Genomic DNA, 25,833 nt, shown 5'->3' with positions numbered 1-25,833 from the left:
TTCATAGTTTTCCATGCACTTAACGATAAAAACTGACAAAAATGTAAAAATGTGACATGTCAAAATCTAACATGAAATACCATATTACTATTGCGGCTTCCGGTAGACTATTTGCGATATCATTTCTTTGATTACCTGATGTTAAATAAAATATCGAAATTATGTTCATATCGTTTTTTTTGTTTTTTTTACCATAGCTGTATTTGCTATTAAACTTTGTAATTTTGCAACCGCGCAGTAACAAATCTGACTGAAGTGTAAAACTTTGTACAAACTCCTATTTTTTTTAAATTGAGAAAATCCCACACCAGTGCTACCCAACGAGAACCAATCCAACTTGAAAACGCTCAAGTGGGACGAAGCATTTTATTACTTATTTTCTAGTTTTGGAGAAAGGGAAAAGCAGAAAACTATTTTCTCCTTTTCAAAAAAAAAAATTGGGAGTTCATTATAAAATATGCCCTGGTTTATTGTAATTGTAACTGTTTATTTGAACCTGTGATACACATGGCTTGATGAACTGCGGTAATGTAATGGGTTCGTGTCTGCTAAGGAGGGAGGCACTGGCTGCACCAACAGCACGAATTACACATCATCCATGCAACTGCAAGGATATCAAATGAATCATTTTTCAGCTTTTTCACTCTTTCTGCGACTGTGGCAGCTGTTGCTAACTAGAAAAATCTCAGTGCTAAATCGCAGAGCGTGGAGTAATCGCACCTGTGCACCACAAGTGATCGTTTCTAAACCTCCTTGCATCGAACGTGCTGCTTTTAAGAGAGTCAGAAGGTTCAAAATAAAAAAAGGTGTTTGCAAGCGATCTAAGAAGACATTACACTAGAGCATTATACAAAACACATGGAATAAGATGTTAAACAGGTAAGAAAATGCAAGTGGGATGTTCTGGGTGAGAGAGTTATGAAACAAGATAATAAAGGTTTTGTAAATGCTATTGATCAATTAGGTTTTGTGAATTGACCCAATAGCAGATCAACACATACTTTCACCACAAGCATGGTCTGAAAAATAGTGAACAACGGAGTTTGTTCAATGGGTTTAAACAATGGCCATTTTACTTACTTTCACACACACTGTGGTAGAGAGACTGGTTTTCTTGTAATGATTTAAAGCAGTATGTAGACCCATTGAATAGACCTTCTCAAGGCCTACACAGAAAAATACTTCTAGAAGACTGAAGACTTTTTTGTTCCAAGTTCCTTTCAACATTTCTCACTTGAACAGTCCCAATGAGAGATTAACAATGTACAATTTATATAGGGTCGGGCTGTCGCTCGTACTCTTTCACGGCAGGTATTCAATAAATCGATTCATTAGCGTGTCGATTTCAAAAGCAGGAAAAGCAGTCCTTCCCTCACCTTTACAACCGAGTACCACTCGACGGCAATTAACTTACAAACTGAGAGTTTCACAAGCGTTGATATTTTACAGAGGTGCTGGCGCACCAAACAAAAATGTCAGCGCCCCCGGAGGAGAAGAAAATATTCTTCCAATCGGCTTTTAAAACACTCAGTGCGGACAGTTAATTGCCATTGATTGGAACTCGGTTGTAAAGGTGAGGGAAGGACAGCTTTTCTTACTTTGCAAACAACACTATTTATAAAGGTAATATTCCTACCTACCTATCAATGCGCCTGCGCTGCGCTATCCCTGTTCCTCGCACACACACACACACACACACACACACACATGCACAGCGGTCACCTTGTTTTCACAGTCTAAAAACTGCAGCAGCTCAATGATTCTTGCATTTTTCCTGAAGGTTACGTCTGCCTGCGGGGCTAGGAAAATGTCACGAAGGCCTCCTCCATTTCAGCTACATAAATAGCTTTTTTTTCTTCCCCACCAGAATAAACTCACTTTTACATGTATTGCATTACAGCCCCTCTTCTCTCACTGAATCACTGCAGCTGTGGCTGGGGTTTGAAGTGTATTTCTTTCACTTTCTTAATTCTGATGTTTCATGGCAGCATTTTATTGTACATGTAAATAGAGTTATTTTTACATTAAACATACTTTTCAATAATAATAATAATAATAATAATAATAATAATAATAATAATAATAATAATAATAATAATAATAATAATGGTATGTGTTTTTTGTTGTTCAAAAATACTACAAGGGTTGTCTTAAGGGGAAAAGAAGGGGAACTAGTTTGTTTCACAATTTTGTCATTACCGTACCAGGCAGAAAAGTGCTTAGTACAAACGTTCATTCATTAATATTACTATGCATTGGCTGTCAACTGATCTCTCCTGAGGGAAATGCTGCATGGCACATGCAGGTCCTTGGGAATGATGTTTTAAGGTGACTTTCAAACAAGCCGCATTGTGAACCACACTAGACTATTGTTTCCTTTGTAATGAAAATGCAGCAGTAAGACTTCAGGGTGGCACAGTCCTAATGAAAATTCTCAATTGAAAAATGCTGCAGAATCTATTCTATATTTGGACATTCTCAAATGACACACGTTCTAGAACAGAACATAGCTTTTTGTTCTACGGCTAAGTCCTTAAAGCTATAGTACTGTGGTTCCCCTTACAGTACACAATTTAAAAGATTGTTACCTTTTGCTTCTTGCAATTTAAACCATACAAAATTACTTAAAGCTACTAATTAATATACGTACTGTACTTAAATAATAAATAGTAAGATAACTATACTAAAATGTAGTCATTAAAAACTACATCAAATTATTCTTTCCAGTAATATGCCATTTCTATGGTGTACAGTATCTTTGAACAAGTGACTTTTGAACCACCCACTACTGCATCGCCGTTGGCGGAGCTAATGATGAAGACATGGAACTGTTTCCATCACAGTATGAAGATGGAATCTGATCATCTTTTTTTTTTCTCTGGTTTGAAAGATCGTATTTGAGAGTTGCTCAGAACCTCCTGCCAATGTTTCTCCTTCAGTCCACATTAATAAATAGGTATAGGTCTCATTTATTCTATTATTTGACCTCCGTGTGCTGCCGATTAAGTTTCAACCACATGTGTTATCTTTCTATTTTAATTCCTTTGTTGTTTGTACATTGTAATGGTCTTTTTTATGCATTGCAATTGTTTTCCAGGACCCCCTTGTAAACGAGGCCTTGGTCTCAATGGGCACATCTCCTGGTTATTATTATTATTATTATTATTATTATTATTATTATTATTATTATTATTATTTATTTCTTAGCAGACGCCCTTATCCAGGGCAACTTACAATTGTTATAAGATATTATTTTTACATACAATTACCCATTTATACAGTTGGGTTTTTATTGGAGCAATCTAGGTAAAGCACCTTGCTCAAGGGTACAGCAGCAGTGTCCCCCACCTGGGATTAAACAAACAAACAAACAAACAAATAAATAAATAAATAATACACGGTTTTGCGTAATCATAGTTGGTCCCATCACGTTTGTAAACTGCCAGTGTCGCTATAAAAAAATATATATTTTGGGACAACATGACGCTGCGCTATGGGAATATAGAGCGGGGTTCAATACTATAAGTGCTTTTTGGCAGTCCTGTGGGAGCGTACCGTATGGTTCTTTAAAACAACATTTAAATGCCATCAGCAAGAACACACAGAGGACTGCTCTGCATCAGGATGCAATGTATGGCACCTTCTATCACTTTAGCATTAGCTTACACAACAGCATTGCGTTGTACTGGAGATAAACGGATGGAAGCATATGGTAGTATTCATCATAAATCATGAAGCCACCTAATTTCACATCACTCCAGTACATCTGATACTGTCTCGTGCACGGTAGACTTCCAGACTAACATTCCTCCCAAGTCATGGACAAAAGCAGTATTGTGTTATTTTCTTTTAATTAAAAATCATCCTGCATGTTAACACTGTCCCTTAGGATGGTGACTCCTCCCATCTGTCAGGTGGACTCCTCCCACCTCTCCTATGGACTCCCCTCCCCTCTTATTGCCCCGCCCAAAGACAGTCAACGTCACATCTGCTGATCACTAACTTATACAAAGGTAAGAACGCTTCATCATGTCTATTTTTACTGTCATGATGGTCGTGTGGTGTTGAGTTGAGGGAAGACGTCTATTATTAAATGATGGAGTGATTTTTGCGTATAACCCAACCCCCTCCTGGGGGACGAGCATCCCGCTGAACAGTTTCCAAATGTTGGCAAGCATGCTTGACCTCTGCTTGAAATGACTGGGAGCCATGAATGGTGTTTACAGTTTAATAAACAGGCTGCATGAGGATTTTGCTGACGGGAATGAACAACACTGTGCTTGACAAAATCACCCCCTGGTGATTTCCAGTGTGTTTGTCACGTGAAGTAAAATGACTTGACATGCCTACTAGGGTTACCAGATTTCCAGAGTGAAAAAAGGGCTTTTTTTTACTTCTTCTTCAATTCATTGACGTGTAATGCCGCAGACATGTTTACCAGCTGAAAATGCTGCTGCACGCACCCGCGATGCATTTGGAAATGCGTTGCACATGCTGAGTTGACAAAGCTGTCACACGCCGTTACCATGCCTAGCTAGCAGCAGCGAGGTGGAAAGGACGTTGAAAGACAAATGGACAACATGATACTGCTGATTTCAGTACTGCAGAAATACACGGAGGACGCTGAAATAAGAGTGTGTCATGAATTGCCTCCAAGTCTTTCCCAATCTAATAAAGAGTATTATAAAATACGTTTCAGATCGCGGCGTGTATCTCACAAAATAGTCTTTTCTCTGAATGAAAAACAGAGATTGTTTTTGTGTTTGTTTTTTTTCATTCTCTTCCAAGAGTTTGTGCCAATATATATACCTTCCAGCAGGGTGAGGTGTCCGTTCTGGATTGGTTGGAACAGGCACCGCCTCCCTCCAGCTCTCCTATATAAGGAGCTGAGAGCTGGATCCTGGGGTCAGACTGAGAAAAGGAGAACAGAGCTAGAGAGAGAAAGAGAAGAGAAAGCCGACTTGTAGAAGCGTGAGCTGCGGCTGACAGCAGTTTTGTTAAAGCGATTATTAACGCTAAAACAAATAAAAAGTTTAGCCTTGAGACCTTGTCTTGCGTCCTTCTTGACACAGCCACAGTCTTTTAAATAAACTCATTTTGAATGCAGTGTCTCTTTTAGTAGGCAGCGGAACACGGAGTATCGTTTCACAATCCTGTGTCAGACAATTAAAAGACATCAGGGCTAGAAAACGTCAACCCAAATGCCAGTGTCTCTTAAGTACACTAATAATTTGTTTCCACGCACCACTCAACCCAGGTTGAAAACCCTGCTGCCGATACTGCGTTTCCATTTTCATTTAGTCAACCACCATTGGTTGCCAATCCGAGCTGCCCCTGCTTTTTTTCGGACTCACTTTGCCAGGTGGGGCCTGTGCCAGGCAGCTGTCCTTTCACACACAGCTGCTCTTCTACAATCCATTTATCCCCTGTGAATTTCCGTTTATAGCATGTCAAGTTTTTTTTTTTTCAAATCCCTGTAGCCAAAAAAAAAAAGATAATTCAGTCACTTAAATGAAATTGTTGCCAAGCCAGCGAATTAACACGAGGAGGATGTAGTGTGTCTCTGTGTGCGTGTGCATGTGCGTGTGTAAAAACAATAAATGATGCACACAGCGTATGAGTGATTTGGAGCTACACTACACCGTTAAAACAAACAAGGAGTCCTGTAGCATGCTTGTGATATTTTTCTTTTATTTGAAATGGTTTATTGCTCAGCAAAAGAGGGTGAAGCAAACAAAATATGTACAACTTATACACGCAACACATTTTTGGCTTCTGATAACTCATGTGGAGATGACTACATGAAAAAAAAAAACAGTAACGGATTACAAAATTGTTCGAATATATGTACACAAGGCAATACAATGCAATAGACTATACATTTCTTTTTTATATAGCGCCTTTCATGCCATGACACCCCAGAGCGCTGTACAGAGTTAAAAACAATATAAGAGAGCTCATAATGCACTGCAGCTAACTGAGCTTTAGGTCTGTCTGGGTACGTCACAAGCAATCGCTTGCAAACAAGTGTTCATAAACAGATGCATTAACTCTATGTTGTCTAACATGCGTTACATAATGCTTAATGAATATAAACCTGTAATGCATGTCCATTCTATATGGGGACGAGTTTATTTTCAGGAAGTAAACAGTGTTGCTGTATACCCTTGTGGAGAGAATGTGACCTACACTGTGCCCTATTACCTTGAGATACAACATGACAACAGCACGGATTTCAGTACCAGCGTAAGACTGTGCATACTGGTAAATCAAAAAAATGGGATTAAAAAACCTAGCGTACTTACAGCATGCTCCACACTGGTACAGCACATTAGAACGACGCCCTTTCTGAACGGAGGTGAAACCTGGCTTCTGTGCCACTGTAGAGCGATTGAAAATAATTGCTTAGACGTTCAAGTGGCATTTTGAACAATGGGGGCTGCCTGGGTCTCCTGTACAAAGGTCCTCAGGTCATCTGTAGTACTGTACTACACAGAGATCAGCGTCTCATTTCTCCCTCAATTAACTCCTCATTAGCTATATCCCAGGACCCATTCCAGGGCCGGCTTTACGCACTATTAATAATTCATTATTATCATTGCAAGGGTCACTAGCACAGTTAACAATTTTAATAATTTTTCACCCTTGTATTTTTGTTGTTGTTGTTGTAATAAAACGATACCCTTTCCACATGCTGTGCCATCCTGCTTCACTGAAACCGTGGCACATGTGAATGCCACGCAGTTTCGGGGAAACTGTCCGACACAGAGACTAGGACGGGACAAAGGAGGTGCTGGCCCTTGAAAGAAGCATTAAACTGCGGTCCTGTCTTACTTCCACCGGGTGGCGGTGTGTGCTATACAAAAACACAGCTTCGACAAAGAAAAAGAAAAAAAAAAAAAAACACTTACGAGAGAGAACCGCTTCGAGCTCCAGTCGTTCTCGCGGTTCTGCTGTTTGACAGCCCTCATTGATGAGTTAGGTTGATGTGTTATCAGAGACACACAGACACGCAGAGCCCTGACTTGGAGGGGGGGGGGGGGGGGGGGGGATCAGCCTTGAAGTGGAGCGAGTGGTAACATGTCTCATTGAGAGCTGCACATTAGCTGTGAAGGAGATTTGACAGATCCAATTATAAAGCCCCGTCTCACTGGAGTCTGTGCCCCAGCATGAAATTTGAGTTTCAGCTTTGTTTGTAAATAAACACTGAATCAAAGATACACGGGTCTCTGATCCCTAGTGTATTACTATACTATATACAGTGTGTGTGTGTGTGTGTCTGTGTGTGTGTGTGTGTGTGTGTGTGTGTTCATCTCCTCTTCGGTCACTTAGAGATTGCTAGACAGTTCTTGAATGGTCTTCTGTTTGTCTTTCCAAGTCTATATGAAAGTTAAATGAAATGTGTCTCTTTAGCAGCATGCATCATTCTCCACAATCGCTGGCAGTGCACAAACTGATTGATAACATTACTGCATTATGATGTACAGTTGGGTAAATTATGCCCTATGCATTATTATTACTATCCCAGTCTTAAAGATTGCTTTACAGCTCCCCAGCTCACAAAACAGCAGACAGGTGTCTTAAAAGACTTCCAGGAGAGCATTAGCTGGTAATTGATTCGAAACAGAAGCACAGACGGCATGAAAGGACAGTTATATTAGCTAGCCTCTTACACTGGGTGCCAGAGAACATATAAAACTGCGTTTTTCAAATCAGCAAATCCTGGCACCAACCATGCCATTTAGCAATACTTAATTAATATAATTACATAATATAAAAGGAATCATTAAATCCCCCATTTTCAGGACTGAGATTTCTTTTAAGCCGTTGCCTTGGCAACGGATAACTGTGACAGACTCATAAGAAGCCAGAATAAATGTCAATATCAGATTTTTTTTTTTTTTTTTTCTCTAAGGAAATATTGTCAATATTTGTCCTTCATGGTAGCATATACAGTAAATGTCCAGAAGGGGGCGTTGGTGTATATACTGTATGGATAGGTCTTAAAGGAGTTTTTATTAAAAGGTTGTGTACAGTAACTTCATCCAAAGCTTTATTTTTAACGTAAAGATTTCTGGCGTTTTATTTGTAAAGAATACAAATCTAGTTTCACCCAAAATCACCCAACCCCCTTAATACTGTATAAACATAAAGCCTAAATTAACTTTTTATTTTATTTCTCAATTTGATTCTGACCCTGATCTCCTTGTTTCTTGTTAAGCACTGGGATAAAGCCAAACAGATTTCAATGTGCGTGTGTGTGTGTCTGTGTGTCTGTGTGCGTGTGTGTGTGTGTGTGTGTGTGACTCCCCAGGGTATTCTAACACACCATTTGCTTTCATTTCCCACCTCAGTTTATTCAGCACAGCACATACTTATGTATTGCTTAATAATATATTTATCATGTAATAATTATCATTACTTTACAGATTCATTACAATAAATGATAATCATGTTGCATATATATGGGAGGCTGTGTGGTCCAGTGGTTAAAGAAAAGGGCTTGTAATCAAAAGATCCCCGGTTCAAATCCCGCCTCAGCCACTGACTCATTGTGTGACCCTGAGCAAATCACTTAACCTCCTTGTGCTCCGTCTTTCGGGTGAGATGTTGTTGTAAGTGACTCTGCAGCTGATGCATAGTTCACACACCCTAGTCTCTGTAAGTCGCCTTGGATAAAGGCGTCTGCTAAATAAACAAATTATTTTATATAATTCAACTGACAATGAGACCTCAGTGACACAGCTGCTGGTTCAAGTTGATTGCATGTATTTTTTTTTTTTTTTTTTTTTTTTTTACTTACATGGTTGGCATTAGCTGGTCCAGAGTCCAGAAATTAAAAAAACAATACACCAGCAATGAGCCCACTAGTGTACTGACTCACATGCACTGTCTGAGATGTTGCTTTAGATTGCATGCTTGTGTTTCTACACTTTTGGGAGTCAATGTAATGAATGTAATGAATTCACTTGTCTAGTAAAGTTAACATTTGTCCAAAAAGAACCAACACACACACTGTATTCATAATAGACTAAGTTCTTGTTTTCAATAAGGTCCCTTTTTGACTGTGATTTTCCCTTGGCATACAGTGCCACCAGGTGGCCAAATGCAATTACTGCCTGCGTCTTGAAAGATAAATGACATCACCAGCACATCTTGAGTCACCAGCAACTGAACCCCAAATGAACCAAAACTCCTGGAGAGACTTGCATTACAAACAAACAAATAACAGTAGAACTTTACCTTGACTGGATCAGACCTTAAAGAATTCAAATCAAGGGAGTTACAGCTGCTTTTTATTTCATTCAATTATTTCCTTATCACAGTATTTCTTTGACCGGTGCAGCACAGACAGGGAGACAGCGGTTCCTCACTTGTCCGACTTTTCCCTGCAGGGAAATTTGTTTGTATTTATCTCTAATCCACTGGGCAATCTGACATGCCAAGTGACGGATATTAAGCCAGCTGACCCACAGATTCCCTGATTCCTTTGTCATTCTGACAACCTCAGGATGGCGATTTGGGTGGAGGCAGGGACAGGGGAGAAAGGGGGGGCAAACGGATTAAGATGCTCAACAATCTGTTTAAATCGCTCTGTTTTGAGGGTTAAACTGAAGCTGCAGGCGGGCTACTGTTTAGCAGGCTCTGCCGTGCTGCGCCGGAGCAAGAAAGCCTGAAGGCTGTTTTGGATTCTCTGAATAAACAACGAGAAAACAAAAGAAACAGCAGAGCGGTGGCTGTCATCAGCTGGTGACAACAACAAAATCAAAAATTGAGAGACAGGAGAAATCCCTCGTCAAGCTGCCAAACGCATACGTTCAGCTAATATTGCTGTGGGGGGGTGAAGCAGGCTAGTGTTTTGACTCTAGAGGCCTGGGTTTTAGTTTCAGTTTAGCCCAAAATTTCTCTTTTTCACCTTTGATGAGCTTCACCTTAAAAACAAGTACTTTAAGTGCAATTCCTTCTTGGCTACTTTACAAACAGATACTGTATTTTTTTTTCAAATGCATCACTTTATTCTCTCAGCTGCTCTTGCTAACAGAACCAGAACGGATGCGCTCCTTATTGACCGGTGAACTGTGACCTGTGAAGCACTGCACTGGACTGGACTGGACTGGACTGGACTGGACTGGACTGGACTGGACTGGATTGGACTGGACTGGACTGGACTGCTTGAGGCTGTTTCCTAACTGCCTAAAGCTCAGTGTGACTTTTTTTGTTTTGTTCTCCCATTTTAGTATGAGCTAAAAGCATCAGGGAAGTGATTTTTTTCTTGGCATGGTATTGATGATATGGACCAATATATACATTGACCATTGATTAAGAACAGGTGTCTGGTTTATAATGGCTATAGGACATCAAAAGCCTATAAATACCTCCAGGGTTTGTTTTCAAACAGACTTTCCCTCGACAAAGGCATGTTAAACATAACGAAACATTGGGAAGTTGGTTCTTCTAGATATACACTGCTGTGCAAAAGTCTTAGACATGTTGCATTGTTCTACTCTGATGCATTATGAGCATCAACAATTTACTCAAAGCCTCCACTAGTGTTTTCTACTCTTATAACAAACTGACTTGCATGAAGAAGGAAAAACACTGAGTGATATAGCTTGCATCCCTCGATTTTCAAGGCATGGTATCCGAAGCATAATCAACAAGTACAGAGAAACATCACCTGTAATTGACAAACCCAGGACTGGAAGACCCAAAAAGCTGTCTAACAAGGATAAGCAATACTTGAAGATAATATCCTTAAGGAATAGAAATAAGACCAGCGTTGAATTGACAACAGAACTGGCAGAAGGCACAGGTGTCGCTGTCCATCAAATCAACAGTATGAAGATCACTCTTGAAATCTGAGCTTAAAGATGTGTTGCAGTAAGAATACCTCTGTTAAGAAAGGGGAACAAGACTAAAAGGCTAGAATATGCACAAGAACACAGAAATTGGACTATGGAACGATGGTCAAAGGTGCTTTGGACTGTTGATAAGGAAATAGTTTTTCAGCTGGTCACTGACAAAAGAAATCCTCTGCAGCATGATTGCTATCGAAACTGCATTAATACACATCACATTGTCTGCACTGTCCTCTCCCTGCATTGATCCCAGAAAGAAAGGGTGCTCCTGTCTGTTCATCCCGCAGTAATTAGGACAAGAGGTCTAATTGCGATTGATATGCAAAAAAAGAGCAGAACCATTTAGCATTAGAAGATGAGTTACACACCTGATTACAGAAGCAAGCGACTGTCAGCAGTCTTCACGTTGATTCGGCTTAATTGTGTGTGATGGAGCGTGGCGAAAGGCATATTTGATGACACTAATACAGCCCATTGAGTAAAAACCCCACTCTTGATTTTGTTTCGGTATGCAACCCATGAGTGTAAATACTTGAGAAAAAACATTTGTGGCCTGAAGGGAATATAAGGCCCTGTGTGGTTAGCTGTGTTAGAGACTTGGGTTTTAAATAATAAGATTTTTTTTTAGTTTGATAGTGGTGAACCTGCTGGTCTGGGCGTCTATCCAAGATTGCAAATGAGAAACAGGGTTGAACTGTGTCACATGTCTTTTATGATTGTCCTAGAAGACAACTACCGGTATAACCCAATAGATCGCTAAGTACACGCAGCCTGTGTAGTTCAGATTTGACAGACCCATCGTCCTCATGGGAGGTGATGCGTGACAACAAATAGAAAATGATTAAGATGAAATAAAAAGACTTGCCCTTTTCTCCTCTGATTCCTGCCTGTCACTGTCTCTGGGGAAGATTACTCGCCGCATGCGGATTAGCGGTGGATCACCTGGGATGAATATTTTTGCACTGACACACGTGGGGTCCTGACCGCGGCAGATGTCATGTGACATGGTTTTGAACTGTGATATTTTAGAATTAATGTTCCTTCACTGTCTTAGCTTCAGTACTGGTGCCAATGCTTCTCCTCCTCTCAATCTCCCCTCAAACTCTGAATGAACAATACTATACCCTGGTCAGAGAGGGAGACCCTAGTCTGAGACTCTGCCCTCCTGTTGGATTGAAACGGTGTGACAGATCAATGCCAACACAGTCTGACTACATTCTCAATCCTTCATAACCATCACAACGCGCATATGAGCTTTCACAACCCAGCAGTCGAACGTGTTGCCTTAATACAATAACTACAACACAGTAAAACTTAGATTATTAAATAGATCTCAATACTTACAGTGGGAGGCAATGAAAGGTTGCATTTTAATTACAGTAAGTTTGCTTTGCAGCAAATGATCTAACAGGAGACAATATGCCACACAGTTTCCCATTCAAATAAAGTGTACCAGTGCAGCAGAGGACTTCTAGAGAACTTATAGCAAGTTTTAATAACTAGGCCTACTGTCGTTCTTCTGATTGCTGTGGTATTTAATACAGAAGTGCTGAAACTCTTTTTCATAGTTATTAATGGTTATTGAAGCCATGCAACATTTATGGAAGGTTGTGCAGCTGGAATGTTTTCAAGTTAACTTGGTGCTCATTAACGAGGGAAACAGCGTGAAGCGATTCAGGTCCAGTCTTATAGAAACACACCAGACTGCCTATCTAACATGCCCAAGTCCTGTCCTATGAGCGCACCAGCTGCTGGGGCAACCAAGAAGACCAATCTGAACTATTTGAGATTTTTGCATGTGTTTTCACACTGCTAGGCTCACTTTATGAGGACCTGCATCTAAAATCACCTGATCACAGCTTGACACGACGTGGCATAGACTGCACAAGGTGTTGGAAGGTGTCTCTCGAGGGATCCATTCAGTCACTAGCATTTCAGTCGGTGCAGAGAGGTAGGCAGAGGATGGGGATCAGGGTCAGATTTAGGGCCAGTGTTTGGGTCAGGGTAGGTGCCGGGGGAGGTTTAGGGCCAGTGTTGAATGTGCCGTTGAAGTTCCTCCCAGACGTGCTCTTGGATTGAGCTGCCAAGCTAAATAATGACATAGCTGAAGCAGGTTTGTTTGTAATAACTGGTCATAGACCACCAAACTTAAAGTCAAAGGCAGCAGCCTCGCAGTCTTCAGGCAGGCAGGCAGGCAGCACTGGAAGACGCTGACAGAAAAGGGAAGCTCCCCTGCGGTGCTCTTGCTGCTGGTTGTGGATGTCTATGGATTGCTCACGTCCCTCGGCTCCCGTCAAGAAAGTCGTGCTTGACCCCGGCTGCCCTGCTCTAATTCCCATCTTGAGGTGTCGCTGCGTCTCGTCAACTACTGGGATGTGGGGGCAGGGGTGAAGGGGGGAGGGGGGGGAGGACGGATCAAAGGACCACCGCATGCAGCCATCTGCATGAGCCAGGGAAACAACACGCCACCAACTGTGCTAAATGTCACCTTCAATCTACAGTAACTTGTCGCATTGAAAATGCAGGAACGTGCGCGTTTGGTTTAACTGCAACTAGAATTTGAAACATTTTGCCAATCTGTAAACTGCTATAGGCAAATGAACACACAGACTGCAAATCTGCTTCTCCCTGATAAACTCTACACACGGCCCCTCAGTGCAGAAGCACAGGAAAGGACAGTTCTTTTGAAACGTGTGCCTGAAGTTACAGGCGAAGCGCAAGAAACGAAGTTGTTGTGGCATCAATCAGTGTCCCCATAACCATTGATGTTCACAGGATTTTAATGTGGTGCTTGGCACCCCCTGCTGATCGGACAGTGTAATCGCATTTTTGTTTGTCAATTATTGTACTTACCTTGGTCGCCAAGCAATCTAAATACATGTATGTCATTTTGCATGTAAATTGTAAATTGTTAACTACATTCAAGACCAGATTCTATGTTGCTGCTGTTTCAACAAATACAATGGGCCTGAGAGGCAAAAATTTACAGAGAATACAAATGAAAAGGGGACCATCTAGTGGTAGTCAGAGGTACTACAACGCATTGCTTTTCAAATGCTCCCCATTATGGCCAGCTCACTATTTGCTGCTGTGTTATAAAAGGGAACTTCAATTGCTTACATAATGCAAAGGCTGCTTGTTTATAAATGCAGTGAACTTGGAATCAATTAAGAAACAACCAACATGTTGCATATAGGCATTTCATAACATTATTTATTTATTTACTTCAATATTTGTACGTAAAATTATTAAAAATAGAAAAAAGCACACAGTTTTAATGATTTACCCCCTATTTGAATCTTAACATCTTAGAATATATTTTATTATTATTATTATATTAAAACATGAAACAAATATATTAAATCCATACACAGCATTTGTAAATACTAGGTCATGATCACAGATAAAAAGTTCACCCAAACTGAAAGAATTCAGGGGAAAAGTCTTTCAGTGTTATAAACCATTACACTTTGGTTTAAGCACACTGCAAGCAATTACAGCTTTTATTTTTCAGTGGTAGATTTTAATGGAAAATACAAATTCAGCTCCACTCAAGTGCAATGGGAATCAAGTCTGACCTAGCCAGAGACAGGCTATAATTGCTTTTTTTTTTTTTGTCAGCACGCTGGTATCAAACCATGTGACCTACGGGATGCAGTGGTTTCCAGCAGGGATGGTAACAGGATTCCTATTGCATAGCATTTTCATCCATTCCAGGTTTTACTGCAAGCTTAATTATCCAAGGTGTATAGGTAACAAGCTCAGGTGAGTCTTCATAAACTCTTAGTTAAACCAGGAATGGATCAAACTGCTATGCAATGGGAGTCTTATTTCCATCCCCGTACAGAATTGTGTTTCAAATTTTTGTATATCCAGAAATAACATTAAAAAGCACAATAAAAGACCTTCAGTAATATTAATCAAGCTGGGTAAGAAATGGATGTCTTGCTTGTCAGTGGCCCTTATAGGGTTAACCATGAAAACAAATTATAAAGTGCAAATTCAAGGCAAGGTGATTTGGTGTGTTGTTTATCAGAGTAAATACAGAGATGTGTTTTCCCACCACATTTGAAGACATTAATAACCGATTCTCCTTAGAAAATAAAAAAAGACATTCCCTCTATTTAAAATAATATTGCATACGAGAAGAAGTGGTATTAGCCTCATTTGTGAGTTCATCTAGCTAGTCTTTTACTGCCTGTCTTCATGTGACAAAACTGTTGAAGAAAATCTAATCATTTGTTCCCACCTACTGGCGCTTAAAAACTATGCGAGCAACAGAAGTGTGGATCTGTGTGCTCTGCTTTGAAGGGAGATGACGTGACTACCCAGTTAACCGTGCGTCTTGCTCTCAGTTAAAGTTCGGCAGTAGATCTTCAAACTTCCTCTGGCAGTAAGCAATGTAGTCAAATTCATCGATTTGGAAGGTGACTCCTTTCCACTGCTTGCAGGAGTATCTGCCCTTGGGCGTTGCGATCACAAACTTTTTGATGGAGAGCATGGGCAGGGTCACAGCCTTGTATATCATTTCCATCCCCCAATCCTGAATCGGAGAGAGAGAAACAAAAATATCCGCTTTCTAACACTGGACTTCGAAACAAGAACATCTTCAGATCCGAATGTTACGCAGATCTCCCCATAAAATCAGGTTCCTCAGCCAACTTTCAAAGTACAGAGCATCAAGTGATTCTTTTCTATGAAGGATAGACTGTCAATTATCAATTTAGCAGACGCTTTTATCCAAAGCGACTTAAAGAGACTAGGGGGTTGAACTATGCATCAACAACTGTTGCAAATTCACTTAAAATAGGACCTCGTTTGTTTTACGTCTCATCTGAAGGACGGAGCACAAGGAGGTTAATTGACTTGCTCAGGGTCACACACAGTGAGTCAGTGGCTGAGCTGGCATTTGAACCCGGAACCTGCTAGTATCAAGCCCCTTTCTTTAACCACTGGACCACCAAGCCTCAGAATGTTAAAGTCTCATCCCTACTTAAATCTCCCAAGAGAGATTATTTTGGATGATGATGATGGGATTGATTTTGACCAACTGAACACTTGCTTAGCCCAAAACAGAAATGATATATTATAAAAAAAATATTTTTTTTTTTTTTGGGGGGGGGGGGTGCGTGAGTTGAAGATCTTTTGTTTTCTTTGCTTGTGCTGCAAAACTTGGAAAAAAAAACAAAAACGAGACAATTTATCAAAACTCACCTGACCGCACTCCTTGCAGTTTATTGTGTGTCCGGGTTCCCAGTCCTCAAATTTCTTTCCAAGGCAAACTTTTACACCTAATTTGTAGTAAACCCTGGGATAAAATAAACAAAGAAAACTAAGCTCATTTCCAGAATTACTTTGCACAATGTTATATGTTCACCTCCATGTAATTAGCACCCTGATTGAATGTGAAGTGAAAGGGTGCTTCTATACAGTAAAATCCGGAAAACTAAAAGATCAACAGTGAAACAAGGAATGAGAACCTTTTTCACATTCACATCTGGTTTATTTGTCATCAACCAAAATCTGACCCAGGTGTCGAATGACAGCCCAGTCGCCTGTCACTTTTAACAGTGAAGTATGATGAGTGAATCTGATGTTTCGAGGCAGGCACCACAGTGTAATGGCTCAACCTCATTGTGTCCCTGTGGTGTGAGACTGTGTGTCTCTGTACTCACTCAAAGAGGGGGTTGATGTTGACGTGGTGAGTGCCCTCGATAACCTGCAGGTCACTCCCATGACACACAGCGTTGTTGCAGCGCCTGCAGTGCAGAATCACAACCGAGGGGTCGTGGGTGTTCCTCTTCTCCTCCGCCTTCCCTAGGGCCAGTCTCCGGGTGACGATGGCTTCCTTCTGCAGGTCTCGGATCTGAGAATGAATTTGTAAATATTTTTAAGAACTCATTATGCGTCATTTGGGTATCCAAGAATACTCTCCTTGCTCTCAGTCTAAATAAATATTGTACAAGCCCTCTTGCCAGCAAGTATTAAGCTTTGCTGTAACGCCTGAAGGAATTTCGATTTCAAACATCAGAAAAAACTTTCTAAAGAAAAAAAAACAAGGGAAGGAGATTCACGTAACAGTCAAGAATTTAAAACTCATTTAAAACCAACCAATGGAATAGCAGTACAACCGCAGGTGCAAATTGATCTGATAAATTATTAAAAGACATGTATTCCTTTTGCTCCCATGAATTAATCAAGTACTTTGTTTAACTAAACCAGGTAGAATCACTGAGCTCTTTTAACTCATGGGGTTTCTAAATAGAATGTTTTTTTTTAAATCAAGTTAAATCAAGTTTTGCAGGCTGGTAGCTTTTAAAGAAACAGTCTAGAACAGTTTCAAGAATATAATTATTTTTTTTAAACCAATCAAAACAGACTTAAACATCAACATCATCATCACCAAAAAAAAAAAACTCCTAGACAGCTCAAGGAGTTCCAGCTTTGACAATAGGGGCCTACTGCTGGTTGCCTTGGTAACCGAGTGGGCACGTCCTGACTGACCTTCATGTGGTAGTCCCTCTTTGCCATACGCTGCACCTCGTCGATGGCTTTCTCAGTGAGCTCCTCCAGATACTCGTTGGTGTGCTCGCGCCTCAGCTCCCTCCCACCGCTCTGTGCTACCACAGAGTACACACTATCTTCAGCACGCGCCCTGCCTTGCGCCTGGGAGGAAGACACACACACACACACACACACGTGTCAATAGGCCCCTATGTAATTTCCCTGCTAGAAGCAAGGATGGAAAAAAAAGACTTCTATATCATTATTTTTGTATCTGTAGCATACAGTGCCACCTAGTGGATGAATGTTGTAATGGTTGCTAAAGCCTGCCCCGGTCAGGGTGGATGGTTTGATAGCAGTTTCACCCATTCCAGGTTTTAATACCAGCTTCATTAGCCGCAGTGTGTATAGGTAACAAGCTTGGGCGTGTCTTATTAAACTCATAGTGAAGGCTGGAGGCTGTGTGGTCCAGTGGTTAAAGAAAAGGGCTTATAACCAGGAGGTCCCCGGTTCAAATCCCGCCTCAGCCACTGACTCATTGTGTGACCCTGAGCAAGTCACTTAACCTCCTTGTGCTCCGTCTTTCAGGTGAGACGTAATTGTAAGTGACTCTGTAGCTGATGCATAGTTCACACACCCTAGTCTCTGTAAGTTGCCTTGGATAAAGGCGTCTGCTAAATAAATAAATAATAATATAGACTGCCACCTGCAGCATTATCTAATTCTTCTATAGTCAGAAACAACTTAAACATCTATTTAAAATATATATATATATATCTTTGCATGCTAAAGTTGCCTTGAATAAAGGCGTCTGCTAAATAAACTAATAATAATAATAGTGAATGCATTAATGGATCAAACTGCTGTGCAACAGGAGTCTTATTTCCATCCCCTGTAGAAGTCTTGTTCAATTGAAGACTTTTGTCATGTAAGGTTCTTTTAGTATTTCCTTCCAAAATATAGTTATGTCATGGCCATGCTGACAGGAAACCGTGCCGTGTACTTTCCTATGTAAGGACCTTTACTGATTCCCTATTGACCATTTTTTACATGCAATGTATTTATTACTAACAGGCTTTCCCGTTCACCCCACTTGCTCGTTCCCTACCTGCTTGGTGGCGATGTCGTTGGTGAGCAGGCCATAACGCACCACCAGATTGCACTGTGGGATATCCAGTCCCTCCTCTGCAACGCTTGTCGAAATCAGGAGATTCAACTCTCCATCCCTGAACCTCTGGATGGTCTCCTGCTGTTGCCGCTGTCCAGAGCAAACGAGCCAAGATATCATTAAATCACCAGCAAATACAGTACTGGGGATAATAAAGTGTTTTGCATGAGATCTTAAAGGGATATCTTAAAGGATACTCTCCATAGCATACAGTGCCATCTAGTGGATGAAGGCTGTAATGGTACCTGGGTCATGTGGCCGGCCTGGTTGCTGAAGCCCGCCCCGGTCAAGGGGGATGGTTTGATCCCTGCCTCTCTCAGTTTTACATTGGTTCTGATCCAGTCGTTCAGGCAGTGGGTGCTCGTGCGGGTCTTGGTGAACAGGATCCCGCGGGACTCTCGCGAGTTCCCGAACTGATCCAGCAGGATGTGTTCCAGCTTCGCCAGCTTGGGGTTCTCAAACTCTGGGGTGCTGGCCAGCTGCTGCAACTCCACTTTGCTACCTTTGATGTTTGAAAAATGAAAATATATTAAGGGGTAGCAGTGTGGAGTAGTGGTTAGGGCTCTGGACTCTTGACCGGAGGGTCGTGGGTTCAATCCCTGATGGGGACACTGCTGCTGTACCCTTGAGCAAGGTACTTTACCTAGATTGCTCCAGTAAAAACCCAACTGTATTAATGGGTAATTGTATGTTTAACTCTTGTTAAAAAATGATTCACCCAGAGAAGTCTGTGATGCTGTCTGCATAGGGCTCAGCTACAGCCTGCTGCTTAATATAAAAAAAACAAACCCAAAGCCCTGGGGGGGGGGGGGGCTGATGCTCATTAAAGGGGGGGGGCTGATGCTCATTAAAGAAAGGGGGGGTGATGCTCATTAAAGGGGGGGGCTGATGCTCATTAAAGGGGGGGCTGATGCTCATTAAAGGGGGGGGGCTGATGCTCATTAAAGGTGGCTCACGCTGAAAGACTCTGAAGAGGAAGTGGTCAGTGTCGTCCAGGCCTCCCCGCGTCGCTCTCTCGTGGGTGTTGAAGGTGTCCAGGACGTTGAAGGCGTCTATCATGCGCACCGTGTCGTTCACCAGCAGCGCGTCGTTGTATTTGCGGAGGTGCAGGGCACACTGACGCAGCCGCCGGTTACCCCTGTCAGCACCTGAAGAACAAACAGAGTGAAAATTCACAGGCGTGGACAAGATGAGCTTTCAATACACAGCGCAGTTATATTACATATATTACATATATTACATGGCCACCAGGTGGCAGCAAACATGCATATTTACTTATTATTTCCTTAAAAAATAAATATTTTTGTTGTTGTAATTACCTCCCTTATAAAAGTATTTTTGCAGTTTTATCGTGTTTTTTCCCATGGTTATACTATGTATTTACCATAGTTTACCCTGGTTTGCCATATTTATTAATATGACTTATTACATTAATATACTTTATTAAATTTTGTTATGCTTTTACTCAGGGAATAAAAGTGAAATTTGAAGCTACTATTTAAAATAAATAACGACACATTTTTACATGCTTGTATTGTGTATTACTGTGTTTCTGGTTGTCCGAAGTGTTTTTGTCCTGTCTGAATGGTCCGTCGCATTTTGGTTTCTCTCTTTTTTGAGGTTGATTTTATAATGGTGTTTTTTACCGCCTTCTCTTCCCAGGACCCCCTTAAGGGCTGTAATCTTTTTTATTACTTGATAGAGAGACATGCAGATCCCGCATGTACCATTCCTCACCTGATTTTTCCAGCTCCACTACTTCCTGCTCGAATTCCTGAGAGCCGAAGCGTCTGGTGACGTCAGGCCAGTCAATGTGGTCGTGGATCTCCCCCATGAGCTCCTTCACTTTGTCTCCAAAGGGGTCCTGGGACAAAAAAAAAACAACTGCATTACTGTTGCCTATAAGGGGAAGAGATTACCACTTGCATGTTATTGCTGCTGTAGGAAAAGAGAACCTCCAACGACAATGAGAATCACGTACCCGCAGTCTCTCGTGAACAACGTCATACTGCTTTCTGGGTTTAGGGACCTTCTCTTGCAGCTCAGCTAAGTGTACTTTGGCAGACCTGATTTCACTGGCATCAAGGTTGGCACAGATCTGAAACAGATACAGCTGAGATTATAGACCTGCATCTGTAGGATAATGTGCCACTTGGCAGTGTGTGTTTAGAATATGTGTACAAGGAGAGAAATAAGTCTCTTTCTATTAAGTGTCTCTAATTACTGTGCATTTACATACTTAGTAAATAACATTGTAATGATGTGTAAGTACACATGTATTTACTAAGCATCTACCATGTAAATACACAGACAGAGACACTTCATGGAAAGTTATCAAAATTATCAATAAAAACTTCTGTGCGATGGGAGCGCTTTCATGCCTGCTTTAAAAAAGCAGATATATTTCATTTCAAGTGTGTTATCTGTTCATTTTTTGTTAATAAAGAGTTGATATCCAGCACAATAAACTAAGAAAGAGGTGTCATTTTGATAATATATGCTTGGTATTGCTCTCTTTCATAGTTTGGAGGTTGGGATGGCAGGGGAGGCTGGTGGAGTAGGCGGCTGACCTGCAGCACATGGTCCTTGGCTGCGTCCAGGTTCTTGGCCCCCCCGGTCCCTGGAGATGCAGTCAGGCCCAGCACCTGTGGTAGCCCTTCCTCTTGAAGCAGCTTCTTCTCCACGTAGCGCTCCATGATCTTGTTGTACACAGCATCCTTGTGGGTGTGGTGGCACTCGTCGATGATCAGGAGGCTGAAGTCTGCTCGAAGGAAACCAAGAACAGAGTTTATCACAACAGAGACCCCGAGGACCAGAGAGATCCAACAGCAATGGGTTGGAAGTGATTAAGAGGGAATCGGAATTGGAGGCAGCGGTCACCTGTGAGCTCCACGTGCTTCTCTTCCTCTGTGTTATTCAGGGCGTTCTCCAAGATCTGCGCCGTGCAGATGATGACGTCATTGTCCCGCACGACTTTGGAGAAGAACTCCTTCTGGTCGCTGTCCCCGCTGATATGGGCAATGCTGTGGGAGCCGTTCAGAAAGGGCTTGAACTCATTGTTGTAGTGCTGGTCTACCAGGTGAATCTGAGAAGCACACACACAGGTAAGGAAACTCATTGGATGACCACAAATGAGTGTGCACGACACCAATCGCTATGTTAGTAAGTTTCCATTTACTGATTCTAGTATTCAAAAGTTACACACATATAGCTGAAACATTTATCATTAGACACAACACATGTGGCACCTAGTTATAAACAGAACTCGGATAATGAGCAGTTAGCTAATGTTCTGGGAGACAGCTCAGGTACGGAGATGGTCTGTCGTCGGGAGAGGATTTAGGTAGCTTGTCTCACTCGCACTCTCAAGTGCCTGTCTTATGTATCTTAACTAAATGTGTGTGTCTGTGTGCAGCTGAACGCTGTGAACTCTGTTTACCTGACAATATCTAAACACTATCAATGTCTTGGTGTGAGTTGCAATGTTGCTCAAGACACAGAACATACCAACACAAGGTCAGACGTACCCCAGTTTTTCAATTCCTTGTCTTGAGGAGAGAAAGCTCTCTCTGTTGATAACAGCACACCTTAGAGCTGTGCTCAGCACCGAGTTCTCTTCTCAAGTGCGCTAACCACACACAAGACCACATGAGACTTAATCTTGAAATACGTACAAATACAATCACTAAAACAGAATCGGCTGCTCACCGCATCTTTCAGTTTCCGACAGCTCTTACGTAATAGAAACATACCTTGTTGACAGGCCAGTTTGTGTGTACCCTCCCCCTCTCCCTAGTAAAAACGTTTGACAGGACAGTTCTGCAGAGCAGATATTTTCACATTCCGTTTTTTTTACTGCTGGATATTCTGTTCCATGATAACATACCTTATTTACCAGCACCGCTACCTTGGCCCCACGCCTCCTTTCCAGGTGATTCTTTGCCACATACACAGCTGCCCTGGTCTTTCCCCCGCCGGTAGGGAGCCAGATAATGATATTCTTGCCTTCCAAAGCAGGCTGGATCACCTCTTCTTGATAGCCGTATAGATTCATTTTAACTGAGCTGTAGGAAACACAAAGCAATATACTTTAGAATGCAGGACTATACTGCCACCTTTTACCATTTGATGAGTTTGTATTACCTGTAGCAGGGATGGAAATAAGACTCCCATTGTACAGCAGTTTTATCCAGTCCTGGTTTTGCTCCGAGTTTAATAAGACACACCTGAGCTTGTTATTATTATTATTATTATTATTATTATTATTATTTATTTCTTAGCAGACGCCCTTATCCAGGGCGACTTACAATTGTTACAAGATATCACATTATTTTTACATACAATTACATTATTTTTTACACACAGGAAAAATTATGCAGTTGGGTTTTTACTGGAGCCATCTAGGTAAAGTACCTTGCTCAAGGGTACAGCAGCAGTGTCCTCCACCTGGGATTGACCCCACGACCATCTGGTCAAGAGGCCAAAGCCCTAACCACTACTCCACACTGCTGCCCCTATAGTATTACCGATACACTGTGGCTAATCAAGCTTGTATTAAAACCTGGCAACTGCTATGTGACACGAGTCTCATTGCCATTGCTAATGCAGTAATGATAACAAGTCTATATATCACCAATGGGGGAAACCACCACCTAGATTATTATGTGGCAGTATTTAGACCCGCCACTGTTAGACCTAAAATAGGTCCCATCTGCCTGTCTGCAAATGTTGTTTAAATCTGAAAAGTCCCACAAACAAACAATTAAATAAAAGGGGGACAAACTGCACTAACAAGTCATCGGAAACATCACCAGAAGGTCGCAACAATTCAAGCACCCTGAGCAGATATTTCAAATATGCAGCGCACTTCAGAGTACTGTAATCTGCCAAGTGTTTAATCTGTAGTATTTTGTATTTAATCATATCCTGATGTAACTATCACTGACACTGTTATCTGCTGTATTATTGAATTGTATTTTGTCACACTTGTACTTGCTTGAACCAAAGTCATTGTATTTATCTTGCTCTTATTGTATTACTTGTACTGTAACACTTGAAATGTATTTGCTTACGATTGTAAGTAACCCTGGATAAGGGCGTCTGCTAAGAAATAAATAATAATAATAATAATAATAATAATAATAATAATAATAATAATAATAATAATAATAAGCACTGCTCGCCTTTATTTCACAGAAATAATTATCTTATATTCGCAGTTCGGGTTTTTATAGTGACTAGTAATACAAGACTTGTATGAACGTTCTGGAACAGTAACGAAATTCAAGAGGAGCCAGTTTGCTTTAGGAAAAGATTCAAGATCATTCTTAGAATAGGACGTTCATGAAGCAAACATGACAAGCCCTCTTTTCGGACTGTATCTATTACATCACATTTCATGTTAAACTACAAAAAAAAAAAACATTGATAAGGCTTACAAAATACATACTGTATATGATGCAGGCAGTAACTAATACAAAAGAGAATAACGCTTCCATAATCAATGCAAAATTAGAACCTAAACTGATATTTACTTACCAGGATTGTCGGTGGTTCTCCCTTGTTGCTGTGTTAAAGTGGAACACTAAATATGATTCCGCTGTGCCAGTACCGGTGTCCTTTCTCGCTGTACAGTAATGTTGTTTTCGCGTCCATTAAATACCCTGCCCTCCCTTTCTGAACACGAAAACGAAACTGGCAAGTTTCCTTTCGTGTGCACTGCAGGGGCCCCAGTGTAGGAGTGCTGGGAGGGACCACATTATGGGCTTCAGAGGAATGACTGTGCATTGCTGCTGTGTAAGCAAACAACACGTTTGTCTTGTTTCAGCTTTCTGGCTTCCCGTGTGTGATACTGGGTTTGAGAAAAGGCTCTAGTCTCATATACGCAAGGAGGTATAGGCCTGATTGTAGTGCACAAAAATAAAAAAATGAAGAGAGATGTACACAAAAGGTTCAAATAATTATTGATTTCAGGCAAGAAAGAGCCCTTATTCAGCTGTGTTACATTCAGATCTTTTCTTCTTCATTGTATATATATATATATATATATATATATATATATATATATATAAAATTTATTTCTTAGCAGACGCCCTTATCCAGGGCGACTACAATTGTTACAAGATATCACATTATTTTTGTTATACGTTATTTTTACATACAATTCCCCATTTACAGTTGGGTTTTTACTGGATCAATCTAGGTAAAGTACCTTGCTCAAGGGTACAGCAGCTAGTATCCCCCACCTGGGATTGAACACACAACTCTCCTGTCAAGAGTCCAGATCCCTGACCACTACTCCACACTGCTGTTATCATTTGGTTAGTGTGCAAATACAATGACAGCCATAACAGAACAATAGATCAAAGCGTTTTAATACCAGCTCAGCCTAAAATGAACTGTTTGGAAATACAACATTGAGACATATACAGCAGCTATCCTTAAGATGATTTTTATTTTATTTTATTTTATTTTATATTTATTTATTTATTATTTTTATTAAGTTCCAAAATCAGTAAAGCCTGAAGTTCTTGATTATCTTTCTAGCATGTCTTATTGGATCCAATTCCTGCGACGGTTGCTTCGCTGCGCATTGTACCTAAACGCACTGTGACAGTAACCATGGAGAAAGCATTTAGTGGTACAATGGTCTCAATACTGACACTTTGTATCAAACTGCCCAGACTGGGATTCCCCTTTGAAACTCCCGACACTGTGTTTGGTAACGTTGAGAAACAGAAACCGATCGCCTCACTAATGTAAAAAAAAAACTTCATTGTTCATATACTGCTACGTAATCAGAGCCCAACCCGTGTACCACAATTGAAAATGAATGCATTTCCTCTTGAAACCGACAGCATAAAACAGATCGACAATAAAACACTAATTTTCTTGCCCTAAAACGGATTATATATTTTTATAAAAAAAAAAGTTTTTTTTTCTTTCTTTTAAATGTACATAAAATTTTAAAAGATTAAAAAATATTTTGGCTGTAAGAAAATCGCGGGCCGTGAATTTGTTGGGGGAAACCACAACTGTTAACACAAACCACAACTTTTTATAGTTCACAAAACTTTTAATCTCACTACAACCTCTCTATTAGGTACATGTCACTTCGTTGCAAAATATTATTGCTGAAAAAAATGAAGTGAAACAGAAAGGAAACGTCATCCTCTCTAGCCAATCAGTGATCTTCTTTCCCGTTGCTATGGTTAGCAACGGGAAAGAAGACTGTGGGCCCGTGATGCAAGAACTGTATTTACTTCCTGTTAAATTTCATGGCTGAAGGTTTATAGCTGTGTT

The 25,833-nt window shown here is 40.9% G+C and overlaps 1 protein-coding gene across 1 annotated transcript; it reads right to left on the bottom strand.

Moving 5' to 3' along the window:
* Positions 1–14,056: 14,056 nt before the first annotated feature.
* Positions 14,057–24,265, bottom strand: dhx58 (DEXH (Asp-Glu-X-His) box polypeptide 58). The gene is made up of 13 exons (XM_034057166.3): positions 24,070–24,265; positions 22,418–22,595; positions 21,412–21,616; positions 21,102–21,292; positions 20,513–20,629; positions 20,269–20,395; positions 19,488–19,679; positions 18,777–19,033; positions 18,472–18,621; positions 17,364–17,525; positions 16,535–16,725; positions 16,074–16,167; positions 14,057–15,402 (listed from the first exon to the last, which is right to left on the bottom strand). The coding sequence occupies exons 2-13, from the start codon at positions 22,583–22,585 to the stop codon at positions 15,211–15,213; spliced, it is 2,046 nt and encodes a 681-aa protein (XP_033913057.1). The 5' UTR covers positions 22,586–22,595; positions 24,070–24,265; the 3' UTR covers positions 14,057–15,210.
* Positions 24,266–25,833: the final 1,568 nt, after the last annotated feature.

Source organism: Acipenser ruthenus, chromosome 28, assembly GCF_902713425.1.
Source record: "Acipenser ruthenus chromosome 28, fAciRut3.2 maternal haplotype, whole genome shotgun sequence".
Taxonomy (NCBI): domain Eukaryota; kingdom Metazoa; phylum Chordata; class Actinopteri; order Acipenseriformes; family Acipenseridae; genus Acipenser; species Acipenser ruthenus.
The sequence above is the reverse complement of the archived record's forward strand: the minus strand, read 5'-3'. Positions and strand labels throughout refer to the sequence as shown.

Excerpts from the sequence above, each read along its gene's own strand:
- dhx58 (XM_034057166.3), bottom strand. The coding sequence starts at position 22,585 with ATGAATCTATACGGCTATCAAGAAGAGGTGATCCAGCCTGCTTTGGAA. Across the intron at positions 21,617-22,417 it reads TAGCGGTGCTGGTAAATAAG|ATTCACCTGGTAGACCAGCA; the intron begins GTATGTTATCAT and ends TGTGCTTCTCAG. Across the intron at positions 20,396-20,512 it reads TTGTTCACGAGAGACTGCGG|GACCCCTTTGGAGACAAAGT; the intron begins GTACGTGATTCT and ends TTTTTGTCCCAG.